Source organism: Amblyomma maculatum, chromosome 10 (assembly GCF_055883805.1).
Source record: "Amblyomma maculatum isolate TAMU_Amacu chromosome 10, ASM5588380v1, whole genome shotgun sequence".
Classification (NCBI taxonomy): Eukaryota; Metazoa; Arthropoda; class Arachnida; order Ixodida; family Ixodidae; genus Amblyomma; species Amblyomma maculatum.
The window spans coordinates 22643205-22664144 of record NC_139353.1 but is presented as its reverse complement, the minus strand read 5'-3'; the positions used below and the strand labels follow the sequence as shown (position 1 = coordinate 22664144).

At 43.1% G+C, this 20940-nt stretch overlaps 1 protein-coding gene across 2 annotated transcripts in view; it reads left to right on the top strand.

The window, feature by feature from the left end:
- LOC146175851 (WD repeat and HMG-box DNA-binding protein 1-like) overlaps positions 1–20940 on the top strand; it is a 33707-nt gene that overhangs the window by 466 nt on the left and 12301 nt on the right. For both annotated transcript variants that reach the window (XM_084582207.1, XM_084582206.1), the window contains exons 3-15: positions 3–154; positions 1608–1716; positions 3572–3672; positions 5306–5354; positions 7103–7192; positions 7464–7570; positions 8931–9006; positions 9834–9917; positions 13114–13201; positions 14746–14948; positions 15470–15715; positions 16567–16732; positions 18228–18348. In XM_084582207.1, the coding sequence (XP_084438333.1) occupies positions 3–154; positions 1608–1716; positions 3572–3672; positions 5306–5354; positions 7103–7192; positions 7464–7570; positions 8931–9006; positions 9834–9917; positions 13114–13201; positions 14746–14948; positions 15470–15715; positions 16567–16732; positions 18228–18348 (1592 nt within the window). The remainder of the gene's footprint in view (positions 1–2; positions 155–1607; positions 1717–3571; positions 3673–5305; positions 5355–7102; positions 7193–7463; positions 7571–8930; positions 9007–9833; positions 9918–13113; positions 13202–14745; positions 14949–15469; positions 15716–16566; positions 16733–18227; positions 18349–20940) is intronic.

Here is a 20940-nt window from a genome sequence, read left to right as displayed (position 1 = left end):
AGGGCGACAAGTTCTTTGTCGCTGTCGACAGCTACTGCGTGAAAGCTTTCGATCTTCCTACCGGGCAGGAGAGCGGCGTGACTGTCCAATTTCCGTCGGACATCTACGCCGTCACATGCAGCAGCGATGGAAAAACAGTCGTCGCTGGTTCTGGGTAATGACTCGATTCTGTCATCACTCTTCTCAGGTTGTGAGCGCGTTGTGTAACCTGGGTTACATAAAAGCTAGCAGCTGCTAGCTGTTATAGGGATTTGTTTGTATACAGGCACTGCACTTAATTTATGGATGAACATACCAATTTATTATTTATAACAAACCTGTGAAATCTGAAAAGCTTTATTAGCTTTATAAAACTATGTCAGCCTACAATGGCAAATGCAGCCAGGGGTGCTGAGCAGGCAGATTTTGGAAAAGTTTTGTCATTTACTATGATGCATTGACCTCAACAATAGGCACAGCTGGCTGTGAAATTGCACTGCAGGATACAGAATACAACTCGTAGAATGACTGTCTTACAGTCAAGGTGGAGTTTTCTTTCGCTGAGAGCTGGAAAGAGTTGTTCCTTTGTATACAACACTTGCATTTAATACATAGCAGTTGAACCAAACCACTGAATGCACATGGCCAAGAAATGGGAAATGCAAGCTGAAGTAGGTCACAGACTGATGTAGTTTCCGGGCAGAGGAACTCGATAAAAAGCTATTTCATCTAATTACTACTCAATCAGTTATTTATTTATCCCAAGATTTTGGGCATTATGAAGGATTGGAGGGAGATTTTTTATAAACTAGAAAGAATGTGTGCATCAAGAGGAATTAGTACTAATACAGAATGATAGACTGTAATACAGTTGTACAGCAGTTCGCAATGGAAAAGGTATTGAACAGAACAAAAAAAAAGGAATATTTCAGACTACAATAAATCTGCTGAAAGCAGCTCCAAATATATCCACGAAGGGGCAACGTTAAGTGGCTGACACAGTAGTGTATAAAACCTTTGTAAATGGAGCTGGAGCTCAGCCTAAAGTAATGTGCACTTTGATGACGCATTGCAACATGAAAATTAGGGTTGCTAATTTTCAGTCCACGTAAAGTGTAAGCCACAAAAGATAACCTGCTGCTAAGAAGCAAAAGCTGGAAAGAGAGATTGTATAATATAGGCAGCACCTCAGTAATAAAAAAAAATAATTTAAACACTATACATATTCAATTCTATGACCACTTGGAACTAAAACTGGTTCTCTTAATTTCTGGCAGTCATAGAAGTGCGGTTTAGTGCAAGAGTACTGCTTTTGTTTCTAGTTTGAAGCAGTACTGCTTTTAATAATAATAATAATAATAATAATAGCTTTGCGGAAGAGAAAGATGCGATAACTGTCCCACCCAAAAGTAAAAGACAGCGTATTAGAGATTTTCATGATCATTTCGATCTCCTAGGGTTTTTTTGTGCACTGATGTCACACAGCACACGCGTATCTTGTGCCTTTTGCCTACCTTTAAGCATGGCCTTTGAGACTGTCCTAACCACTGAGTCACCATGCCGTGTAGTAGTGGCTTTGGTTATTTCTGCTGTGACATTCTATCTGCCCCTGTTTCCTTTCTGCGTAGAGACTTCACCCTCAAAGTGGTGGATGTGGCATCTGGCAGCAGCCAGCTGCTGACAGGCCATACGGCACCTGTGCTCTACTGTTGCCTGGACCCCCGTGCTGAATTTGTGGTTGGTAGCTGCGCTCATTGTCTTTTACTTTTGGTCCTTTTCTTGGGTTTGTTTTGGTGTAAGAGCACACAAAGTTTCTGCACGATGCAGGCAAGCACAATAGTTAGGGTGTCTGAATTTCACATCTCCACCTATCAGTCATGCCCATGACGGAAGTTGGCTATTAATTCTTTTCATGGAATTTATGAGGCTTGTCAAGTCATCCCTTCATGTCTTTTTGTTGCCGTATATTTGTTAAGTTGTATGTTGCCCACTGTCTTGTAATGTTGGGGCCAAGGGGCATGTCAGGCCATTATTTGTGACTTCCCCCTCCCCTTCCATTTTCTGTATGTGTATGTGGGAAATGAACAATGGCATTGAATTGAATACATAGTCAAAACTGTGACAGGTATACATGCTAACAAGGGTGGAACGACAGGTCAGAGTGAGTGAGATTAATTGCCATGGTGCTAAAATATCATAGTTGCACCATTTTTGTGCCTCTTTTGTGAAGTTTTTCTTCACCCTGTTAGGGTGAGCTATGCGATCATTTAGTTTCTTACTTTTGCAGCACTTCAAATAACTTGTATTTTATTTATTTTGTTAAGTATGGTGCCAAAAAAAAGCCATAAACTAACGCTTCGGTGATGCTGCATGATTCTCGTTGTGTTGCACTAAGGCAGCAGTCTCGTTTAGCAAATTTAATCTTTCGCTGGTGAGTAGCCGGAAAGTAACAAAAAAGAGTAGAAACAATAAATTAAAGCAATGGGAAAATAAAGTCAATGGAAGCTATACATACTCGAAGAACAACCAATACCTTTTTGCTCCCAGATCATACCCTCCCATTCCTTGTGGGAAAGTGGCACATGCTTGATTCTGCTTAAAAGACGGACGGGTGCCGGTTCAGGATTGCTAAGAGGGCTACTGAAAAAATCTGCACTGGCTGATGGATGCTGCTGTCAGTTATCCTCAAAAGAATAAATGTAGGCTTGGAGGTGAAAAAGAGGGTGGGTTGCCCAGTGCCATGCTATTGAAGGCAGCTGATGTCCGTTCATGCAGATTAAAAAGCCATTGCCTCATTTCATTTCCACAAAGAATGTGTACCATGTGGAGACGAGGCTGTTTAGTTGGTTTAGTTGATTAGCTGAAAACCAAGTCTGATGGTGAGCCCAAATTGTAAATCTAGCACAGGATTATAAAAATGACAGAAAAGTTTGGATCGGGTGGCCCGCATCATACAGCTCAGCAGGCCATGTGTTTAAGACCCCTGCACTAAGGTGTACAAGCTAGCGAATATTGTTATTCTGGTTCCTGCAGAAATCCTTATTTGCTGCCGTCAAATGGAAAAGCAAAATTTCATTTCATGGCATTAGCTGTTGTATATCTAAAAGCCTGATATCTGAAAGAAGCAGGAAAAGTTGAATACCTAAAGTCACTGTATTCAGTTTCATTCAAAAGCATTTGAATGAATAAAGTACTGTTTGGGGAAAGTAATTCAAAAGTTATTCCTGCTAGTAATAGTTATGGTAAACATCTCTAGTGGAAACTTGCATATGCTAAATTTGTCATAGTTTGTACAGTACAGTACGGTCCACTGTTAAAGGGTGCATGAGACCGCATGGCAGCCAGGCATTACAAAGCACTACCAACAGGCCGAGTGACAAACGATTGCACAGGGTACATGCACAGTAAGCATGGCTGGCTGCTCTTCCCGAGCATGCGCATGGTACCGCCTATTGTCGCTAATTATCGGCAGCAGTGCTTTGCAAAGTGTTTAGGGCACACAGCCCCACGTTCCCTTTAACAGTGGACTGTACTGTACATACGGCTGTGACTAGAGGTGATGTCTTATCCAATGCGTCTTGCGGTTTTGCAGGCTGCTTCAAGCTGCGATGGCACGGCAAAGGTGTGGAAACTGGCCGATCAGAGCTGTGTCAGGACATGGCATGCAATATTTCCCCGGAGCAATGACTTCCGGTATGCCAACACTTCATGGAAAAACTCACCATTTTCACGTTGTGGCTTGTTGCCTATCTTTTGAGAGATGCAGTCGGAGTAGGTTTGACTGCCTTGAGCGCTATTCTCATACTTTATTTTAGTGTGTTGGTTTCACTTAGTTTGATGCGTGAGTCTTGTGAGAGACTACTGCATCGCTGCATTTCAGGGCTATTTGACATATGATTCATTTGAAATATGAAATATGCTATTTGAAATATGGTTCAGATTTTTGGGCACAATTTATGTCCAACTGGTCGTGAAAAACAGCTTTTTTGGCAGTACTGTGCATTCTAGAGAAGTTTTGGAAAAATAAATTTTAATTCCTAGAAGTCTACATGCAAGACTATAAGCACTTGTGCTAGGCTGTTATTTTGCTAGTTGCTGGTTTTTAAAAATAAGCTTTTTGAGAGAACTTCTGCGGCACAGTAATATACCAGTGTTGGCGGACATTAGAAAATAGATTATAGTACTTTTGAGCTAGTAAGATGGTTTCTCTAAATTTTGGCTGTCAGCTTTTTAAGTAACTACAGTTTGCATCTGATTGCAGCTAGAGATCTGAAGCCAGCCATTAGTATGAGCCGTATCAATTTTTAGAATCCTGAAAACGCGATTACTTTCAGAATTGTGGATGAACAAATTTTGCTTATCCCACGCCTAAAGGTGCATGCTTTTGAAAAGCCCACATGCAAATTTAAGCACTGCCGCCTCTCCCCCAAGCAAGCTTCTGAAGTAAAGCAGCCATGGAATGAGGTGCGCTGGGAACATTGCTTGTACATTTCAGAGAGTAGTTGCATTTTGGAATTCTACAAACTGATATGGCTATTACTGACAGCTGACTACATATCTCTAGTTGCAACCAGCTTAGTTAGAAAGTTAATTATCTGTATTTAGCTAACTAGCCTACTAGTTAACATTCACCTGTTTGCTGTTGCCTGGCAGCCCTTATATCACTATGCTGCAAAAACAGGCTTCAAACCTCAGAAAGCCTAAATTAGTGGCTGGCTTCCCTGTAACGCCTCATAAGGTAACAATAATTGATTTTAAGGAAGGGTAAGGCACAGTATCTGGTTCATTCTTAGTGTCTACATAAACCGTACCATGAGGGAATGGGGGAAGCAAGCAAGAGAGACAAAAGGCATCATATTGGAGGGCTTCGGGTTAGTTTTGACCACTTGAGGGCTCTTTAATGTGTGATGAAAATGCGTAGCACACATGCCTTTTATGGCATACAAGGATTTAGTGCCAACTTGGGGCGTTTAGCTTTAGTGTGTAGTATTTCTGCCTTATAGGTTCCATTTCGTTTCGAGGCGATACAATCAAAACTGCCATGGAAACTTATTCCCAAGGTCAGGGAAATTGTGGTTTGTTTTCTCACTGCCTGTAGTCAATCTCTGATTTATTCAGGCACCTTCACTCTCTGTTTCTATGCTTAAGCTCAAAAGAAGGCTACTTTTTGGAAAAGACTTTTATTTTATCTGTGTTGTAAGCCCTCTGGAGAAATGTAAAAGGAAATAAAAGCATATCTTGTGAGGATTGATCAGATTTGATATTTGAGATACTCTGAGTATTTGCCGTACTTGCCTGCTCTTTCTGCCCCCTCTGCCCTACCCAGGACTTCAAAGGTGCGTGGTCGTCTGGCATGGTCTCCTTCAGGAGCCAAGGTCAGTGAACCATGCTTTTCAAAGTGCCTTCAGAGCTTGGCGCGAATGCTAGTGTACTGCACAGCACTCCGGCATGACCACAAGTAATGAGCCTGCCTGTGAGCCTGCGCTGTGATAGCCAACATATTTATCTGGCTAGAATTGTTTGGATTAGACTTGCCTGAGTTATTCTAGGGTGGTGTACTCATGTTGGACGTTTAGAACTTTTGTGATAAAGTGCGTTAAATTGGACTCGCTCCCGACAAACATTTCTAACCTGGAATTGACTTGCATCAAGAAAGGCTCAGATTCACTTAGAGATAATTCAGCTCAATTCTCACACATCCAAGGTCATCTAGACATGGACTGACTTGAGCTCATTCATATTTGCTGAATCACAGATACATGTGGCCTGATGGGTTTTTGTGTGTGCTTGTGCCCTCAGACCCATTGATCCGCACTAACTTGTGATTGGAAAAGAAAATAGTTGGGTTGTTAATTTTCATAGGTGCTATATTTACTGGCATGTAATTTGCACCCTCTGCAAACGGCGGCTTTTGCCCCCAAAACTGCACATAAGTTGCGCTTGTGTAAAAGACAGTAGTAAGGTGCGAAGCTGGGCGAGTTGGATCTCACTGTGACTATAAGACAAGCCTGTTCGTTCGGTAAGCGCTTTAAAAGCGTGCTGAGAATCACTGCATTAGAGAGAGTGCCTAAAATTCGTACAATGAGGCAGTTGCCAAGTACTAACGATTCTCGTGCTCTGGCTGGCGTGTCTTCTTTCTGCAGTCTGCCTTTTTTGTTGGCTTCACTGACCAGATTACTTTTTTTGCTTTTCGCTGCCAGTCCTGTACTACTCTTTCGCTCACTTCCAACTGTCTCCACATAGTTTGGTTTGCATTTGTCAAGTTATATTCGACATTAAGCAACTTCTTGCATGTTGAGCAAGGATGATGCTTGACATGTGCGAAGCCAAATGGAAGTGACAAGACTTGTTGAAATCAAAACTTCCAATAATATGGTTGTACTGGATGCGTTGGCTGATGCAGCCAATGTACCCTTGATGAGATAAGACAGCTTTAGCATGCTGTGTACCATGCTAACGTTATTGTTATATAACCTTTGTTATATATTGTTATATAACCTTTGCTGGTATTTTTCATTGACAACAGCATTTCCTTGTTCTGTTAAGCACGGCTGTAAGTCCTTAACCAGTAATTAATGACCATTAATGCATTTGTTGTAAATCGAATGCTCTGGCTTACAAGAAAGCATGGATTAATGCCAGGCAGATTTTGACCGTGTGTGAATGCCACATTGTATATATATAAAAAAAAGCTGTTAATCAGTTGTAAAAATTAATATTTTAAAAGATGTGAAGACTGAGTTCAGAAGTAAACACTGAAAAAATGTCCATCATATCTTCTAAATTTAAAATCGAGGAGACTGGTCCATGATGTAATATATCAGGGAAGGGCACTTTATTGAGCCAGCCTTGACAGTTTTCCAGAGAACAAAACATGGTTGCACACTGCTCCACACGGAAGCTTGTTTAGGTTGCTTCATGTCCTGTCACCTTGCACATGATGTACATCGTGCTTCATACCGCTTGTTCAGTCTGCTCAAGCCTAAATCAGTTTTTTAAATCGTGAGCAACCTTGCTCATTTAGAACTGCCTTGTTGCTCTCACAAGACCGGTTCAATGCTGCCTCTTGCCATTGCGTGTGGTCTCCTGAGCCGTGACCAGTTCACGTGTGTCCCGTGTGCAGTTGGCTGTGCCCGTGTTTTCGGAAGTACGGTTGGCCACCCGAGGCTCCTGGGACAAGGTGGAAACCCTGGCGCACAGTTCGGTTGTGGAGGTGAGAATTACAGGAACTTTTCTGCAAACGGCAGTGTCTGAAATCAGTATTCTGTTTCTTTTCTGCTGACATTCCACCTGCTGCTGTTGCTAAAGTTGGTATATCTTTATCCAAATGAAAAGCTCCATGGATTTCAATCCTTGTGTTCTGGTTTTTTAAGAAGCTGCATTATTTGTTCGTGCTTTTAAACTTCTGTGCCCTTTGTCATTGTCGCATGGCAGGCCTAATGGGTGGCACCATGAATGAACACTGCACCACCCTCTTGTTGCAGGTGGTGTCACTGGTGGCATTCAGTGGGTGCGGGAAACTGCTGGCGGCAGCAACACAAAAGGGGCAGCTATTCCTGTGGGACTGGGCCACACGCCAGCTGCTGCATACGTAAGCCATACAGCTTTCCATCATTTCAGGCTTGTATCCCGTAAAATACTGAACAAGTGTGCTCCCCCTTTCGTGCACTGAAATCACCAGGAAAAATGAGGGGGCGCTCACTTTCCCATTACAGCACCAAAGTTCAAGATGACAATGACAAAAGTTTCCTACGGGAAAAAGAAATTGAGCACAATTCAAAATAACACCTTGAGGGGCGAGTTGGTGCTGCATAATACCCAGAAATGTGGCGCAACAAACACATAGGGATTTCACAAGTGACGTGCTTTGGAAGGACATGTCTTACTGCACATGTGTGGTGGTGGTTTGCTATGTGTGTTTATGTGGTGGACGTTGTGACTGTCCTGCTTGGACGAAAGTTGTGTTGTACTGGGACGATTGTGGTAATAATAGCTGCTTGGCAAAGAAGAGGTGTGTGGAGATGTACTTGGGTGTAGAACTTGTAACTGTCATGCTTGAATGATGTTTGAGTTCTGCGGGGATGAAAGTGCTACTATCTCCTGGGCAAAGAAGAGATGTGTACTTGGGTGTAGAGGAGGATGAGTGGTGAAGAGGAAGTGTGTGTTCAGATCCATATTACAGTTGGTAGTGTGCGCCTGTGTTGTGTTTCTTCTCATGTGATTGTGTTTGTTGCGCCATATTTCTGGGTATTTTGAGCACACTTCACATGAACTATGAACTTAATTTTTTTCTTTTTTTTTCTGCGATTGGGCCAGTCGGGCTTAGAGGTGTGCGGCAAGACGTCGGCAAGCTGCCACATTGTGTGTTCTCGCCATGTCGCTATCACCACTGATGCAACTGAACAGCACTAGCAATTGTATTATTTAATTTTGCCACAAGCTCCCGCCCAGTCAGCTCCATCTGCTTCTTTGGTCGCACGCACTGTGTGTCTCGCTCGCGGTGGCTATTCAACCCCGTCCAGAATTGTACTGTGGGTATGTTGGAGGAAGCTTATAATGTGTGCATGATAAAGTACTTTAAAGAGAGCCTAATGCAGTCATGGTAATGCCTGAGGACTTTCAGATTATGGGCTCCTGCATTGTTAAAACACGTAACAGAGCAGTGAGCTATGGAGGCAGTTTGAGGTGAATGTTGAAATGCGTTAGCTGCGACAGAGTGCCAATTAGCTTGTGGGTTAATAATTTCTGTTCTGTTCGTAATCACCCGCAATGCATATGTTGTGTTTCAAGTGTGAATAGTACTTGCAAACTTGCAGAGTTAACCGTGCAGCGATGTGCGGTTTTTTTTGCAAGCCGTCTTCTGAGGAGGTGTCCCTTGTTTCATGCGGGAAGTCATTGTATGAGTACAGTGCTGGCTGATACAGCTATCTACGCATATCTCTTGCGTGCAGGTTGTCCTGTGGTGAGGATGTCAGCAGCCTGTGTTGGAACCCTCGCCAGAAAGAATTGGCTTACTGCAATGCCCAGGTGAGGGTCGTCTTGCTTTGGGAGGGGCAGCTGTCGATGCACAGCTAGACTATGACTGGCATGTCCTCAGAAGCCTTAAGAGTTTTGTAGTTAGCTTGGACAGGGGTAGCCACTTATTTGTAGTTTTTCTATTTCTGTGTAGGTAATTACTGGACAGGTTCTTGCTGTAAGTTGTAGTTCTTTAAGAAGAGCAACTTTATATTTTTTTCTACATTAGCATATTCCGACAAAACTTTTACTGTATGGTTTCCTCTACATCCTGACGCATTAAACCATATTTGAGAGCCGTATATACTTAGACATCACTGATCATCAACCAGAAAATAATTTCTGGTCATGAAACCAATTTACATTTCAATTTGCTGATTTTACTTTTTAAAGACAGTTCTACATAAATTTTTGAAAAAAATTTGTGAAATGGGATGCAATCAGTAACTCAAAATGATGAAAAGAAACTACCCGAATTGCCCCTTAATGGTCATGTTCTGCAGAAATTTTGGCTTCGAATAAGCAGTAACGAGTATGCTTCTGACATGTGGTAGTTGCCACAGGCTAAGACAAACTATCCACTAGTGTATGTGCTAGTGTAGGGCTTGATATGAAAAGGAACTGAAATGAATGCACAGGAAATTTTAAAAACTTTGCAGCATTAAAATGTGCCATTCAATTCAAACACTCCGGGTAGCTTGAAATGATTCTACGTCCTCTGTGGAGGTTGAGGTCATGGGTGTAGGTGCAAGGCTTCCCCTTTACTGGCAGTGTTTTGAGACAGCCATGTTGTGGCCTCTTGGCAGAGTTCCTGATGTGATTTGTGTTTGTACCTGCAGGGTCAGTTAGCCCTTGTTGATGGCTTTGGTTCAGACAGCGCTAAACAGCAGACAGCAGCAGCCACCAAGGAAACCAAGGAAAAGGTGAATCTGTCTCCTCCCCTTCCCGCATCTCTCTGGCACATTTTATCGCGGAAACAAACGTTTTCTGGGATGGTATTTGAAGCTTTCTTTCTTTTTTTCTTTTTTGTCATTGTCACCCAGGGGGATTGGTCTCAGTGGCAAACTGTGGTCTAGACGCATGACCATTATTACTCTAATCACAGTAGCCTTTACGCATGCTTGAACCTAGCCATTTCAATTGATGCGGCATGAGCAGTGTTTCGTATACTCAGTATATAATTTTCGGACTATAATTTTCTAATATCTTATTAAATTACATTATCCCTTTATTTTATATATAGTAGTATAAGATTGATTGCGTAAATTTAATTATCACATATTTTTATTTTAGAAAAAAAAAAAAAACTTCTGCTTTTTTATTTCCTTTCAAGTATCATGCCCCTCGAAATCCTGCTAGCTGACGACCAGGCCGTTTGCAATGCTCACACTAACTGCCTGCAGCAATGCAACCAACTTGTTGGAAGTCATTCACAGTTGGTCTGCGATAAGAGTGATGTGAACTTCTCTCGCAAAGTGGCTGAAATCACTTTGCAACGACAGTTGTATCATTTGAAGCATTGTATCATACGCATTGGTGTACAGCAAATTCATCTTTGGCATGAAAATTTTACTTGTCTGTTCGGATGGTTGTGTGCCAGGAGGCTTTTTAGATTTATACCTCAATGACTACCTAAAGGGCTTCTTGGGTCTCAATGTTGTCACCTTTAGCATCAGGGAAGTACACTGTGACTGGAAAATTTCACCCTCTGCTGGAAAACTAAAAAATTACAAGGGTTCAGCGCTGCTGAACCAAATATTGAGCGAAAGCATAAGCTGCGGGCGACCGAGCGTTCTTCTTTTTGTCTTCTCCCTCAGCCCACATATAAAGCCCCGCTTTAACCAAGCCGTATGAACGTGCCTTAGTGGCCTATAGGGGTAACGTCAATGCCAGGGTCCTAGCAGGCTGATTCTGACATAACCGTTCCATGTGAAACGAGAGACCTAAATTGGCAGCTTCTGCCGACCGCTTGAGTTGGTAGCCCAGCTCTTGCCCTAGTGTCGCTTGGGATGTGACGTCACACGCTGCACCGTGGCTGCGACCGCGCTACGCCGACCGCTTGAGTTAGTAGCCCAGCTCTCACCCTAGTGTCACGTGGGGTGTGACGATCGTGGTTAAGATGTGGCTACCGGCCGCGCTATGCTGAAGGCTCGAAACCTAGAGTAGTATTGCTTTCACAATAAAATGGGATGCCGCTGAAGTGTGCTTGAGCCATAACTTATGGCTCATATGCCCTGTACCTTATGGACCCTGCAAATGGCCCTGTACTTTATGGCCCATAAGGTACAGGGTGGACCACGCTTAATGAGAACACTGGAGTGCATGACTGAGATGCGCTTGGTCGGTGTGGTTATCCGGATAGGAGGAGGTTCTTGAGAGTGTGGCATGTCTTGTTATGTGAGCAGCACACGTGGCTTTGGGAGGAAGCGGTATAAGGCACATCTATCACAGGGTGTGCAGAGGTCGTTGAAACTCGTGAACACTCTTGCATTTGAAAATTCCATTTTCAAGGCCCTTTGATGTTCTCGACATTTTTTTGAGTTCTTGGAAGTCCTCGAAAAACCTTGCTTCATAAATGGAAATCATTAATAACAGTGAAGAAATTTCATCAAACTCGTGAATGCAGAAATGATCTTGCTGCATATACTCCAACCTATTGTTTAACAATATTTCTTCAGAGCTGCTTGGATGCATGTTAGACAGCCGGCCACATTCAAGCCATTGCTTTTTCCAACTGTTCTAGTTCTGGCAACCTTGGCACCAGTCGCTGCCATGTTGGAATGGTGTTGACATGTGCTTTGACATTTAACTCAATATGCAGACTACATTTTGCTAAACGTTTGCATGGGATTTCATGCTTGTATATCCAGCTATGCCGGAGTGAAAACGAACACCTCGAAAATAAATTTCAAAGTGTCTGGTTCAGTAACAGCTATTACAAGGACTGGGTAGCACTGAATGCTATAAATACAAAACTGCATTGAGCGAAATGCAAACCATCTGCCGCTAATGCTTTGACCATGCAGCGACAGATGAGTCTGCTTTGTGAACTGCAGAAAAAATTAAAACAGATACTAATGTGCTTTAGGCCATGCAAGTGCCTAGCAGGTCTCAAGAAGACTTTAGAAGCGGTCATTGTTGCAAGAATAGTGACTGATTAGCAGGAAGACACTGTGTTTGTAGATGTTATGCCTCGTTCTGCTCCTTCCCTTCAGTCTGTGATGTGCATAGCGCTGTTGTCTACCGTGGATCTGTGCAAACTTATTTGTTGCAGGAACAAAACATTAGCTGCAACGTTTTGTGAAAAGTACCAAGATAGACATCCTTTTTGTGAGCTTTAGCATAGGTATGGAAAACTGCTGTAAAATTTTTGCTTCTGTTGAGCTATGGCCAAGCAGGTGTTGGACGATTCAGCGTAACAGTGCTCGGTTCAGTCTAGGCTGACTGACGAACTTTCTTGTTGAGTGAAATAAAAGCAATACATCTTCATGTCGAAGCTTACGTGTCACAAAATTTTGAAATATGACTACATACTAGGTACTTGAATATCGCCTAGAGTGGCCTTCGAAGTTTTCAAATATCCTTGAATTTTTTTCTTAAGGCACCTGTACAAATTCTGTTTCACTATCAGTCCTTTACCCCTCGGTTGGCAAAAGCTTGGAAGTTTTCCTATTGGTTATAATTTGTGTTTGCTTCACTAGTGGAGTTGCTTTGAGCAGTATGATTGCTCGTCATTACATGATTTCAGTCTTTCTTGGCAGGTCTTTGAATTTGTGGTAACTGCTGAAGACTAATCTTAGTGATCGGTTCTGGCACCTGTTGAGAAAATTATCAAATACCTGTTATGCTTGGGCCTTGTTCTCCAGTGTGTTCGTTGTTTAGCCCATAATTGTACATGTAATCTGCTCTCGTGTTACTGACTTCTGTTTCCTTTATTTTTTAATGGGCTTATCTTTGGGACATGGCTTAGTGACCGTGTCTCTCATTGACATTATATTCAGTAGAGTAAGGTAAGGTAGAGCAAAGTATTCATTATTCCAGTAAATATGTCTATGTCACATGCTGTGCATGCTCTTATTTGTAAGCTTTTTTGATGCTTAATAGGCCTGTTTTACCCAGCCTTTCAGTCATGGGGACTTTATTTCGGCTGAGGCAGAGGAGGATGACGATGATGATGGGGAGCAAGACAACGAAGATGATGGCATAGGTAAGTGCTGCATGCCTCTAGGCTGTGGGCTCCAATGGGCACACATAATGCTGGCAGAAATGTGGAGGTATGGATTGCCATTGTGTTACAGCATCACCGTAAGTTAGATTACCCGTGGCTTGTTGCGCCTACCAGTTGGATACAGTTCAAGATTAAACTTGTGAATGCCCCTCATAGGAGACCCTCATGTCAATGGCGTTGACCGATTGCTGTAATGTCCCAGCTAATCTCTCTTCACTGAGGCATCTGCCAGTCGCCTGCAATGTCACTGGAAAGATTAACCATGACGTCACAATAATCTGTTGACCTGATTGGTTGGAGGGCTTTCTTTGCTTTTGCATTTGTGAGTTGCATCTGGGTATCTAGTTATGTAGAATGCTTGCTTTTTTCCTAATCAAATACTGTCGCTTTGGTTGGGATTCTACTGCATCAGCATAACCGTTGCATTTTTGCACACACTGACTGGCTCTTGAGCAAGTACACAACTTGACCCATTTATTAGGGCCCATCGGTCCTTAAATGTAAGCTCACCCATCCCACCCTTGTTGCCAAAACTTTGTTGCATCGCGCGAGAAACAGGGAAATGGCAAATGCAGCAAACATCCTCGGGGCATGCAGCTCTATACTTTGTCATGTATTGCCGATACATGAGATATGTTTCCACAAGCTCATTTAGAAGAAGGCAGACCTTGGGGCTTCCACCTGTGTTTTTTCTCTAACTTGCCTGTAGGCATCAGACCATTGAGATTTAGCAAGGCGGGTTGTATAGTGGTAGAGCAAAGGTGCCGTTTCTTCGGAGCTCACGCTCACCTGTAGGGATAGAAAAGAAAACAAAAAGATGGTTCTTCTCATCACAGAAAGAAGTATCAGGCTGAACAAAATGAGAAACTATTTGACTGAATTGAGTAGTAAGAAGGAAATGGATCTCAAAAAAAAGGCATGATGTCCTTTAGGTGGCATGATGTCCTTTAGGTGGCATGAGTGAGATGCTGAACTCAGCAGTGTCTCAGTTTCTGAGTCGTGTCCAGCACTGTCCAGCATTTTTAAGATAGTACCTGCATTCTTGTCAAGCTAGTATCTGAACCTGGAACCTCTTTATTTCACCACTGCTGGATGCTGCTGATAAATTACTGCGTTTATACTATGTAATGTGTTAAACGAAAAAATCCCTGTAGTTTGTAATACTAAAGGTGATGTTGATGGTGTTGAGCACCTAATGGATGAATATTATGAGTGCAAGTTTTCAATGCGATTTCTGGCCATTTTATACTTTTTAAATTGTGGCATTAGCAGGGATGAGCTATGCCACTTCGTGAACAGCTTGTGCATTCTGCCACACTGGAACTTGTGCACATATTTCTTGTGATAGTACATGTGAAGCTGTCTATTTTTGAAAAACGTTTGTAGAAAGCAATTTTAGTGTAATGTGCTATCTGATGAAGCAGGAATGGAATTATTCAAGCAAGGTATCGTTGTGATGTCCAGCACACTGTGAGCACAATTGCTATCCTCTGACTTCTTTTGTGCCGTTCTTTTGCTGACAGACCTGGGCCAGATCAAGGCAACCTATGAGCCGCTCATATTTGGGGACTCTGATGTAGAGGAAGACCGTGCCGCGGAGCCAGCCAAAACGCTATCCGCTGAAACACCCACGCAGCCATCAGTGGTGCCGGATTACAGGCCCCGCTTGGTGCAAGATGCCTTCCAGCCAGGTTCTACGCCTTGCCACCTGCAGCACCGATTCATGGTGAGCACTCGCACATTTACTTCAGGCTCTAGTATGTTATTCAACAATTAGTATGTTTTATTTAGGGCTTAGTATGTTCAGCACACATGTTCCGCATCCTCATGTCTTGCTGTCTTACTACTCTCCATGGTTCCAGGGGCACCCTTTGTCTTTTCTAGTGACCTGTGATGGGAAGTGACTCTACTTTGCTGGTTCGAGCCACGTGTGATAAGAGAAGGCTTTATTTGGTTGCATTTGAGCATACAGGTCTTTCGGTAGAACTCACAGAAGCACCTGTCCATTTGGGTTGTGGGCGTTGATGGGCTTAGTCACTCTCTTGCACACTGATTTTTCATTTCACCCTCTTGTAAACAAGGAATGTGATTAGCTGATTTTGCTTGAGCTTGTCTTGCTGCAAAAAAAGGCGACTTTGTCGAAGGCATTGGGTGAATAATTTGCAATTGTAAAATGGATCGATGGAGAGCCTGTTACAAATACTACCCCAGCTGTTTGTGTAACACACTATGTTGTCCGGACTCCAGGTGTGGAACTCTGTGGGCATTGTGCGGGCTCACAGCACGGCTGAAGAGAGCAGCATCGATGTTGAGTTCCACAATGCTTCGGTGCACCACTCCATGTACCGGGGCAACCCCCTGGGCCACACCCTGGCTGCGCTCAGTGACCAGGCCTTGGTGCTGGCCGGACCACAGCGCCTGGAGTGCCTTCACTTTGCATCATGGGATGGCCAGAAGGAGTGGTCCATCGACACGCCTACTGATAGCGTTGAGGTGGGCTTCTGTTGACTGACTAGGACATCCTCACTCAAGTCAATGTGCTATTTTTCAGTCTAGTTACCTATGTTTACCAGTGATTAATTAGCCTTAATAATTAGATCTCATAATTATTTGCAGCTTATGCTTCCCTCTAGAGTAAAGGTAATGACTTGTGAAAGCCAGTAGTGCAAGTTCTCTCTCAACTAATATGCATGGTCACCCCTCATGCATAATTCATTAGTACCACCAAGTCTTTTTGAACTGGAAGCAGGATAGTGCTGCCACTCTTATGAAACTTGCAGTAAGTATAGTAAAAACTGCTTGGACATTGCTACATAGCGGTGTTGGCTTTGTCAACCTCAGATGTACAGGAAAAGGTGATAGGCAAATCTAGCCAGTGTCTGTCACAGGATTTTGTTCCGGTTCTTTCTGCACTGCATATCGACATTGTTCGACACTAAAGGGCAATTAACAAAACAAGAAACAATACGTGGTCTCTCAACATCAATTTCTTTATGGAGGCTTGCTCATTGCCGCCAGTGTTTAACGTTCCCATTTATTCCTAACCCAACAAACCTTTGAGAGGACTATTTATGCATGCCATGGCCAGTTGTAATTCAGTTCTAGCCAGAATGCAATGGCGTAGTGAATTCAGTACTTAGCTGTGGAGTCCAGTATGTGGGATCAAATACTGGCTCTTCCAACCTCATTTCAGCAGAGGCAAAGGGCAATAACGCCTGTCTGTGTACGCTGTCATGTCAATTGATGCGGAACTGTGCACTACAGCAGTGCACTACAGCGGTTCTCATAGCCAGATGGGACACCTGTATAGCATGCCTTCTGAGTGGGCCTATGTGTAAGTGCAGGTTCTAGCGCTAGGGCCAGACTGGGTGGCAGCCTGCTGTGGCTCTGGACTGCTGCGACTGTGGTCATTGGGCGGTCTTCAGAAGGGCGTCTGGCGTGCTCCAGGGCCTGCTGTAGCCCTCTCTGCCGCAGGCCACTCGTTGGCCCTTTTCTTCCACCAGGGAGCTGGTAGGTACTTTGTTTGCTTGACACACTCACTGGTTGGGGCACTTTCACCCATCTGCCAACATCCGTGTACCCAGGAAGAGAGAGAGTATCTAAATTTGTGCCAGGAGCAATTATTGCATGGAGTTCTCCTCAGAGTGCTTTTGATGTTCAGAGATTGTAGAAAAGTTGCTCTGCAAGTGAGCAGTTGTTCTGCAAGCTCCTTTAGAGGTCCTCCCACCTTGCCATGGTAACTGACTGAATTGGGTTGTAGGCTTAACATTTACTCACGAACGGAAAAAAAAAAAGTAGGGGTATGCGAATTCCAAATAGTAACTCTTGAATTATGTATTGAGTATCGAATAGTTTAGATATCAAACTTGCCGATCTTTGTTCAGCAGAGCCAAACATACGCACACCTTCAAAGGACTAGAAAGATGTTCGAATTATCAAGTGTCCCTAAAGACCTGCCGAAAACCATTTGCATCGCATTAATCTTGTCTAATGAAGGCTTTGAATATGAATGTCTATACCTTTGAGATGAAAACTAAGTGGCACTGTTGATATTTCGGTATTCCGTCAAATGGTTTCCTTTGCGCACACTATCCGGAATGTCGACCAGAATCGTCAGTGCCCCGCGGCCCTTTTCATAGTGCAACACAGTACCTGTACTGCCTCTTCGTAAATGACCCTGTTGCGTTTTGAGGATGCTTCACTGCACAGACTGTGCAGTGATGTGGTGAGGCTTTCTCAAAACGCGATGGGTTGGCGTATTTGAAGCGCAAAGTGTAAGAGAGTGCCATATCAAAGTAGAACTAGAAGACCAATGACGCTCAAAGCAGCATCCAAAACGGCGCAACTAGTCGATGTGCGTGACCAATGGTAGTGGCGGGAGGGTGTGAATTTAATGAAGTGAAACTGAAACTGCGCTGCTGGGCTATATTTTGGCTATGGGAGATTTCAGATTGTTGCTGCACCTGCTGCTACAGAGCTAAGGTGTGCATACACCACTGTTCCAAGTATAATAGCTGGCTGCTCAGGTCACGCATTGATGTGACCCCCCCCCCCCCCCCCCCCCGCTCCTTTTTTTTTTTTTTTTCTGAATTAATGAGCGTCCAGTACCACAGGTTTACATGGGTGTCGGCTGAGATCGTGTTCCTTGTCTAAATCATCTGAATTTCTCAATTAACATGGGTCAAATTGATATGTCACTGTATTTCATCTTCTCTGCACCAGTGCAGAGCCTGTCGCAAAGCATATAGAATATTTGGTCATCCGAATACTACGTGTTGAATTCGTATTCAGTTGAGTATTCTCGCACCCCTAAAAAAAGTGCTACGCTCTGCCTGCTAAACCTTAATTTTGCAGACAGCAGCTACTTGAGAATAAATAAAATTTCCACATTGATTTTAATAACTGTTATGGTTGTCAGCGTCGTTGTGCCTGCTACGTCTCAGTACATGTTCTGTGCTTTGGAGTCGTTGAGCCCTGAGTGGTGGTGTGGTACTTGCGTGCTCAGGTGTCACAGCCGAGCGCCAAGCGCTGGCCGTGATGCAGTACACAGTGGGCGGTGCCACCAGGGACCCCGAGGCCCCAATACCTGTGCCCCTGGGCGAAAGGCAGCGGCTTGCGTGGGCAGGGTGAGCGTGGCACGCATGCTTGCCGACCATTTGCATGAAACCTTGTACTGCTGCGTCCTGCCTATTTATTGCTTACAACTATGTGACTAATATGGGCCAGGTACTTAAAGGACCGCTAATTGTTTGTGCACGTTGTGAACCTGGTATATATATTCAAAACCGTACCTCAGCACACCTTCGCCATTTGTGGAGGTTTATGTGCCTACAATATTATTATTATTATTATTATTATTATTATTATTATTATTATTATTATTATTATTATTATTATTATTATTATTTATTATTTTTATTTTTATCATTATTATTACAGCTTTCTGTACCATAATTTTGTGCTGTTGGACAGGGTTGATGAAATTAATGATCTTAGTGTAATGTTTGACCCACCCTCAGCTTCTCCTCTCATACTAAACGCATTGCTCTGCGGGCTATGCGCACACTCGGATTCGTCTGCAGACTTTCGAGAGTTCTGTACTCCACTTCCGTTCTTAAAGTTGTACCTGTCCATATGCTTGCCGCTTTTGGAGTATGCGTCGGTTGTTTGGAATGGCACTTGCAAATAAAACTGGGACAAGGTTGACAGAGTACAGCAAAAACATTTTACGGATATTTCAATATCGCTTTCCTTGCACAACTTCCTCCTCTCGCTCCACCAGGAGTACCCCACTAACTTCCTTCTCTTACTAACTGCCGTCGTGCCAGAGTAAATATAATTTTTCTATACAAACTCCTTCATGGCCACATTATGTGCCCGCAGCTCTTAGAGTACATCTTACTGTGAATTCCTCGAAAGTGCATGAGGGAATTCAGACCGTTTCAGGTTTCTCTGTTTCTTCATTCCTATTCCCCTCTGGACAGAATGCAGAGGTTGCTTAACTCTTTTTGTCTTACCTTGACATCTTCCAAAACTCGCTCTCTTCATTTGTATTGGATGTTCGTAGCGTTGTATTCTAAACAGTACTTTATCACATATAACTTCCACTTTCTAGCCTAAATATTGTATTTACGTCACTTTTTGCTTTTCCTCCTGTTCAATGCTGTTTGTATCTTGAACTGCTTTTTATCTGTTTCTTATTTATATTTTAACTTTAAACTTTATATTTTAATCTTACTGTCCTGCATTCAACCTGGTATTTCTTTATTGTATTTCCCTGCATTTCTAGCCTGTGTTTTAGATATCACACACTTGTTGCACCTCGAGTGGGTGTTTATTTTATGTATATTTCTATGTTACTTGTAAATCAATGACAGTTATTGTTTTTTCTCTTTTTATTTTTTTTGTGATGTGCTCTACAATTCTCTTACTGTGTGTACAAGACATGCTACTCATTGATTTCTTTCTCTCCGTGACTCTTTTCGTCTCAGTTCCATTTCATGTGTTATCTGTTTCTTCTTTTGTGTTCTATCTGTGTGTGTAAAACTTGTGTGTGCATTTTTTTTTGCGCTGCAGCACGAAGACCACATGGTTGTTCCTGCACACATTAAATAAAGATTATTATTATTATTATTATTATTGCCATTTTTTTGGGACACATGGCTGTTGTGTCGCAGGCACGACCAATATAGCACTCTCTATTGAAAGGAAAGTAGAACATGCTTAGGGACGCGCTGTAAATGTGTTCTGAGGAGGACGCAATCAAAGCACCAGCTACTTGCTAAGTGTGCTACACTGGCAGCGGTGCGAATGTTGTACTGGACATGCTCCGGTAGCTTCCAACTCACCGGCTATGGTGATAGGAAAGGAATTCTCAGGACAGGAATAAAACGCAGGGATCATCTATCTCTTCAACGAAACAGTAATGCTGTGGAGGTATGATTAAAGCCTCTAGTTCCCCGTGATTCCATGAAAAATTCCGGGTTTAGAGATTCTCCACAGAATGATCTGTGTTAGCTGCCACATTACTACTTTTTTTTAAGCCATTATTATTACAAACAGCATGATGGCAAAATGATTACATTACTTTATATGCACGAATACAATGTAATAGGCGGCCTTGGGGATTTGGGGACTTGGGGTAATATGAAAGAACATTTCACATGCATGCACTGCAATTGAGTGAAGCCAAACCTTCAAGACTTTATTGCATGCACACAGCACTCGCAGCACTAGCTGCCATTATCTATGTGCCACTTGTGTTTCCAGCTACCCAGTCCTGTGCCCGCTTGCTGTGCTTTGCTTTCCTTACTCCACTGGCTTCTCTCAATGCCTTGTCTTTGTCAATAACCCACACCGCCTTGTAAGCGGCCTGAAGAGCTCTGTGGGAAAAAAAAAAAGAAATTACACTATAATAGTTCTCAGTATAGTGTGAGGTGCATTATGAAGCATTAACTTCAAGACCCCCGAGGAATTTTACACATTCTTCGTTTTCAGTCTGTGGAATTTAAGATTTTTCACTGCAGAGAGTCGGAGGCCTTAGATGTAATGATACAGATCTGTAGCAGTCGTTGGAAACATGCACGCCATAAAAGTACAACTTGCATGCCTTCTTTTCTAGAGCAGCTCTTAGAGGACAAGCACGTCTAGCAGAGGCACGCACTTGTGGTTGTTGGTTTCCATCACTTTGCTGGCCTTGCAACTCATCTGCTGGGTTT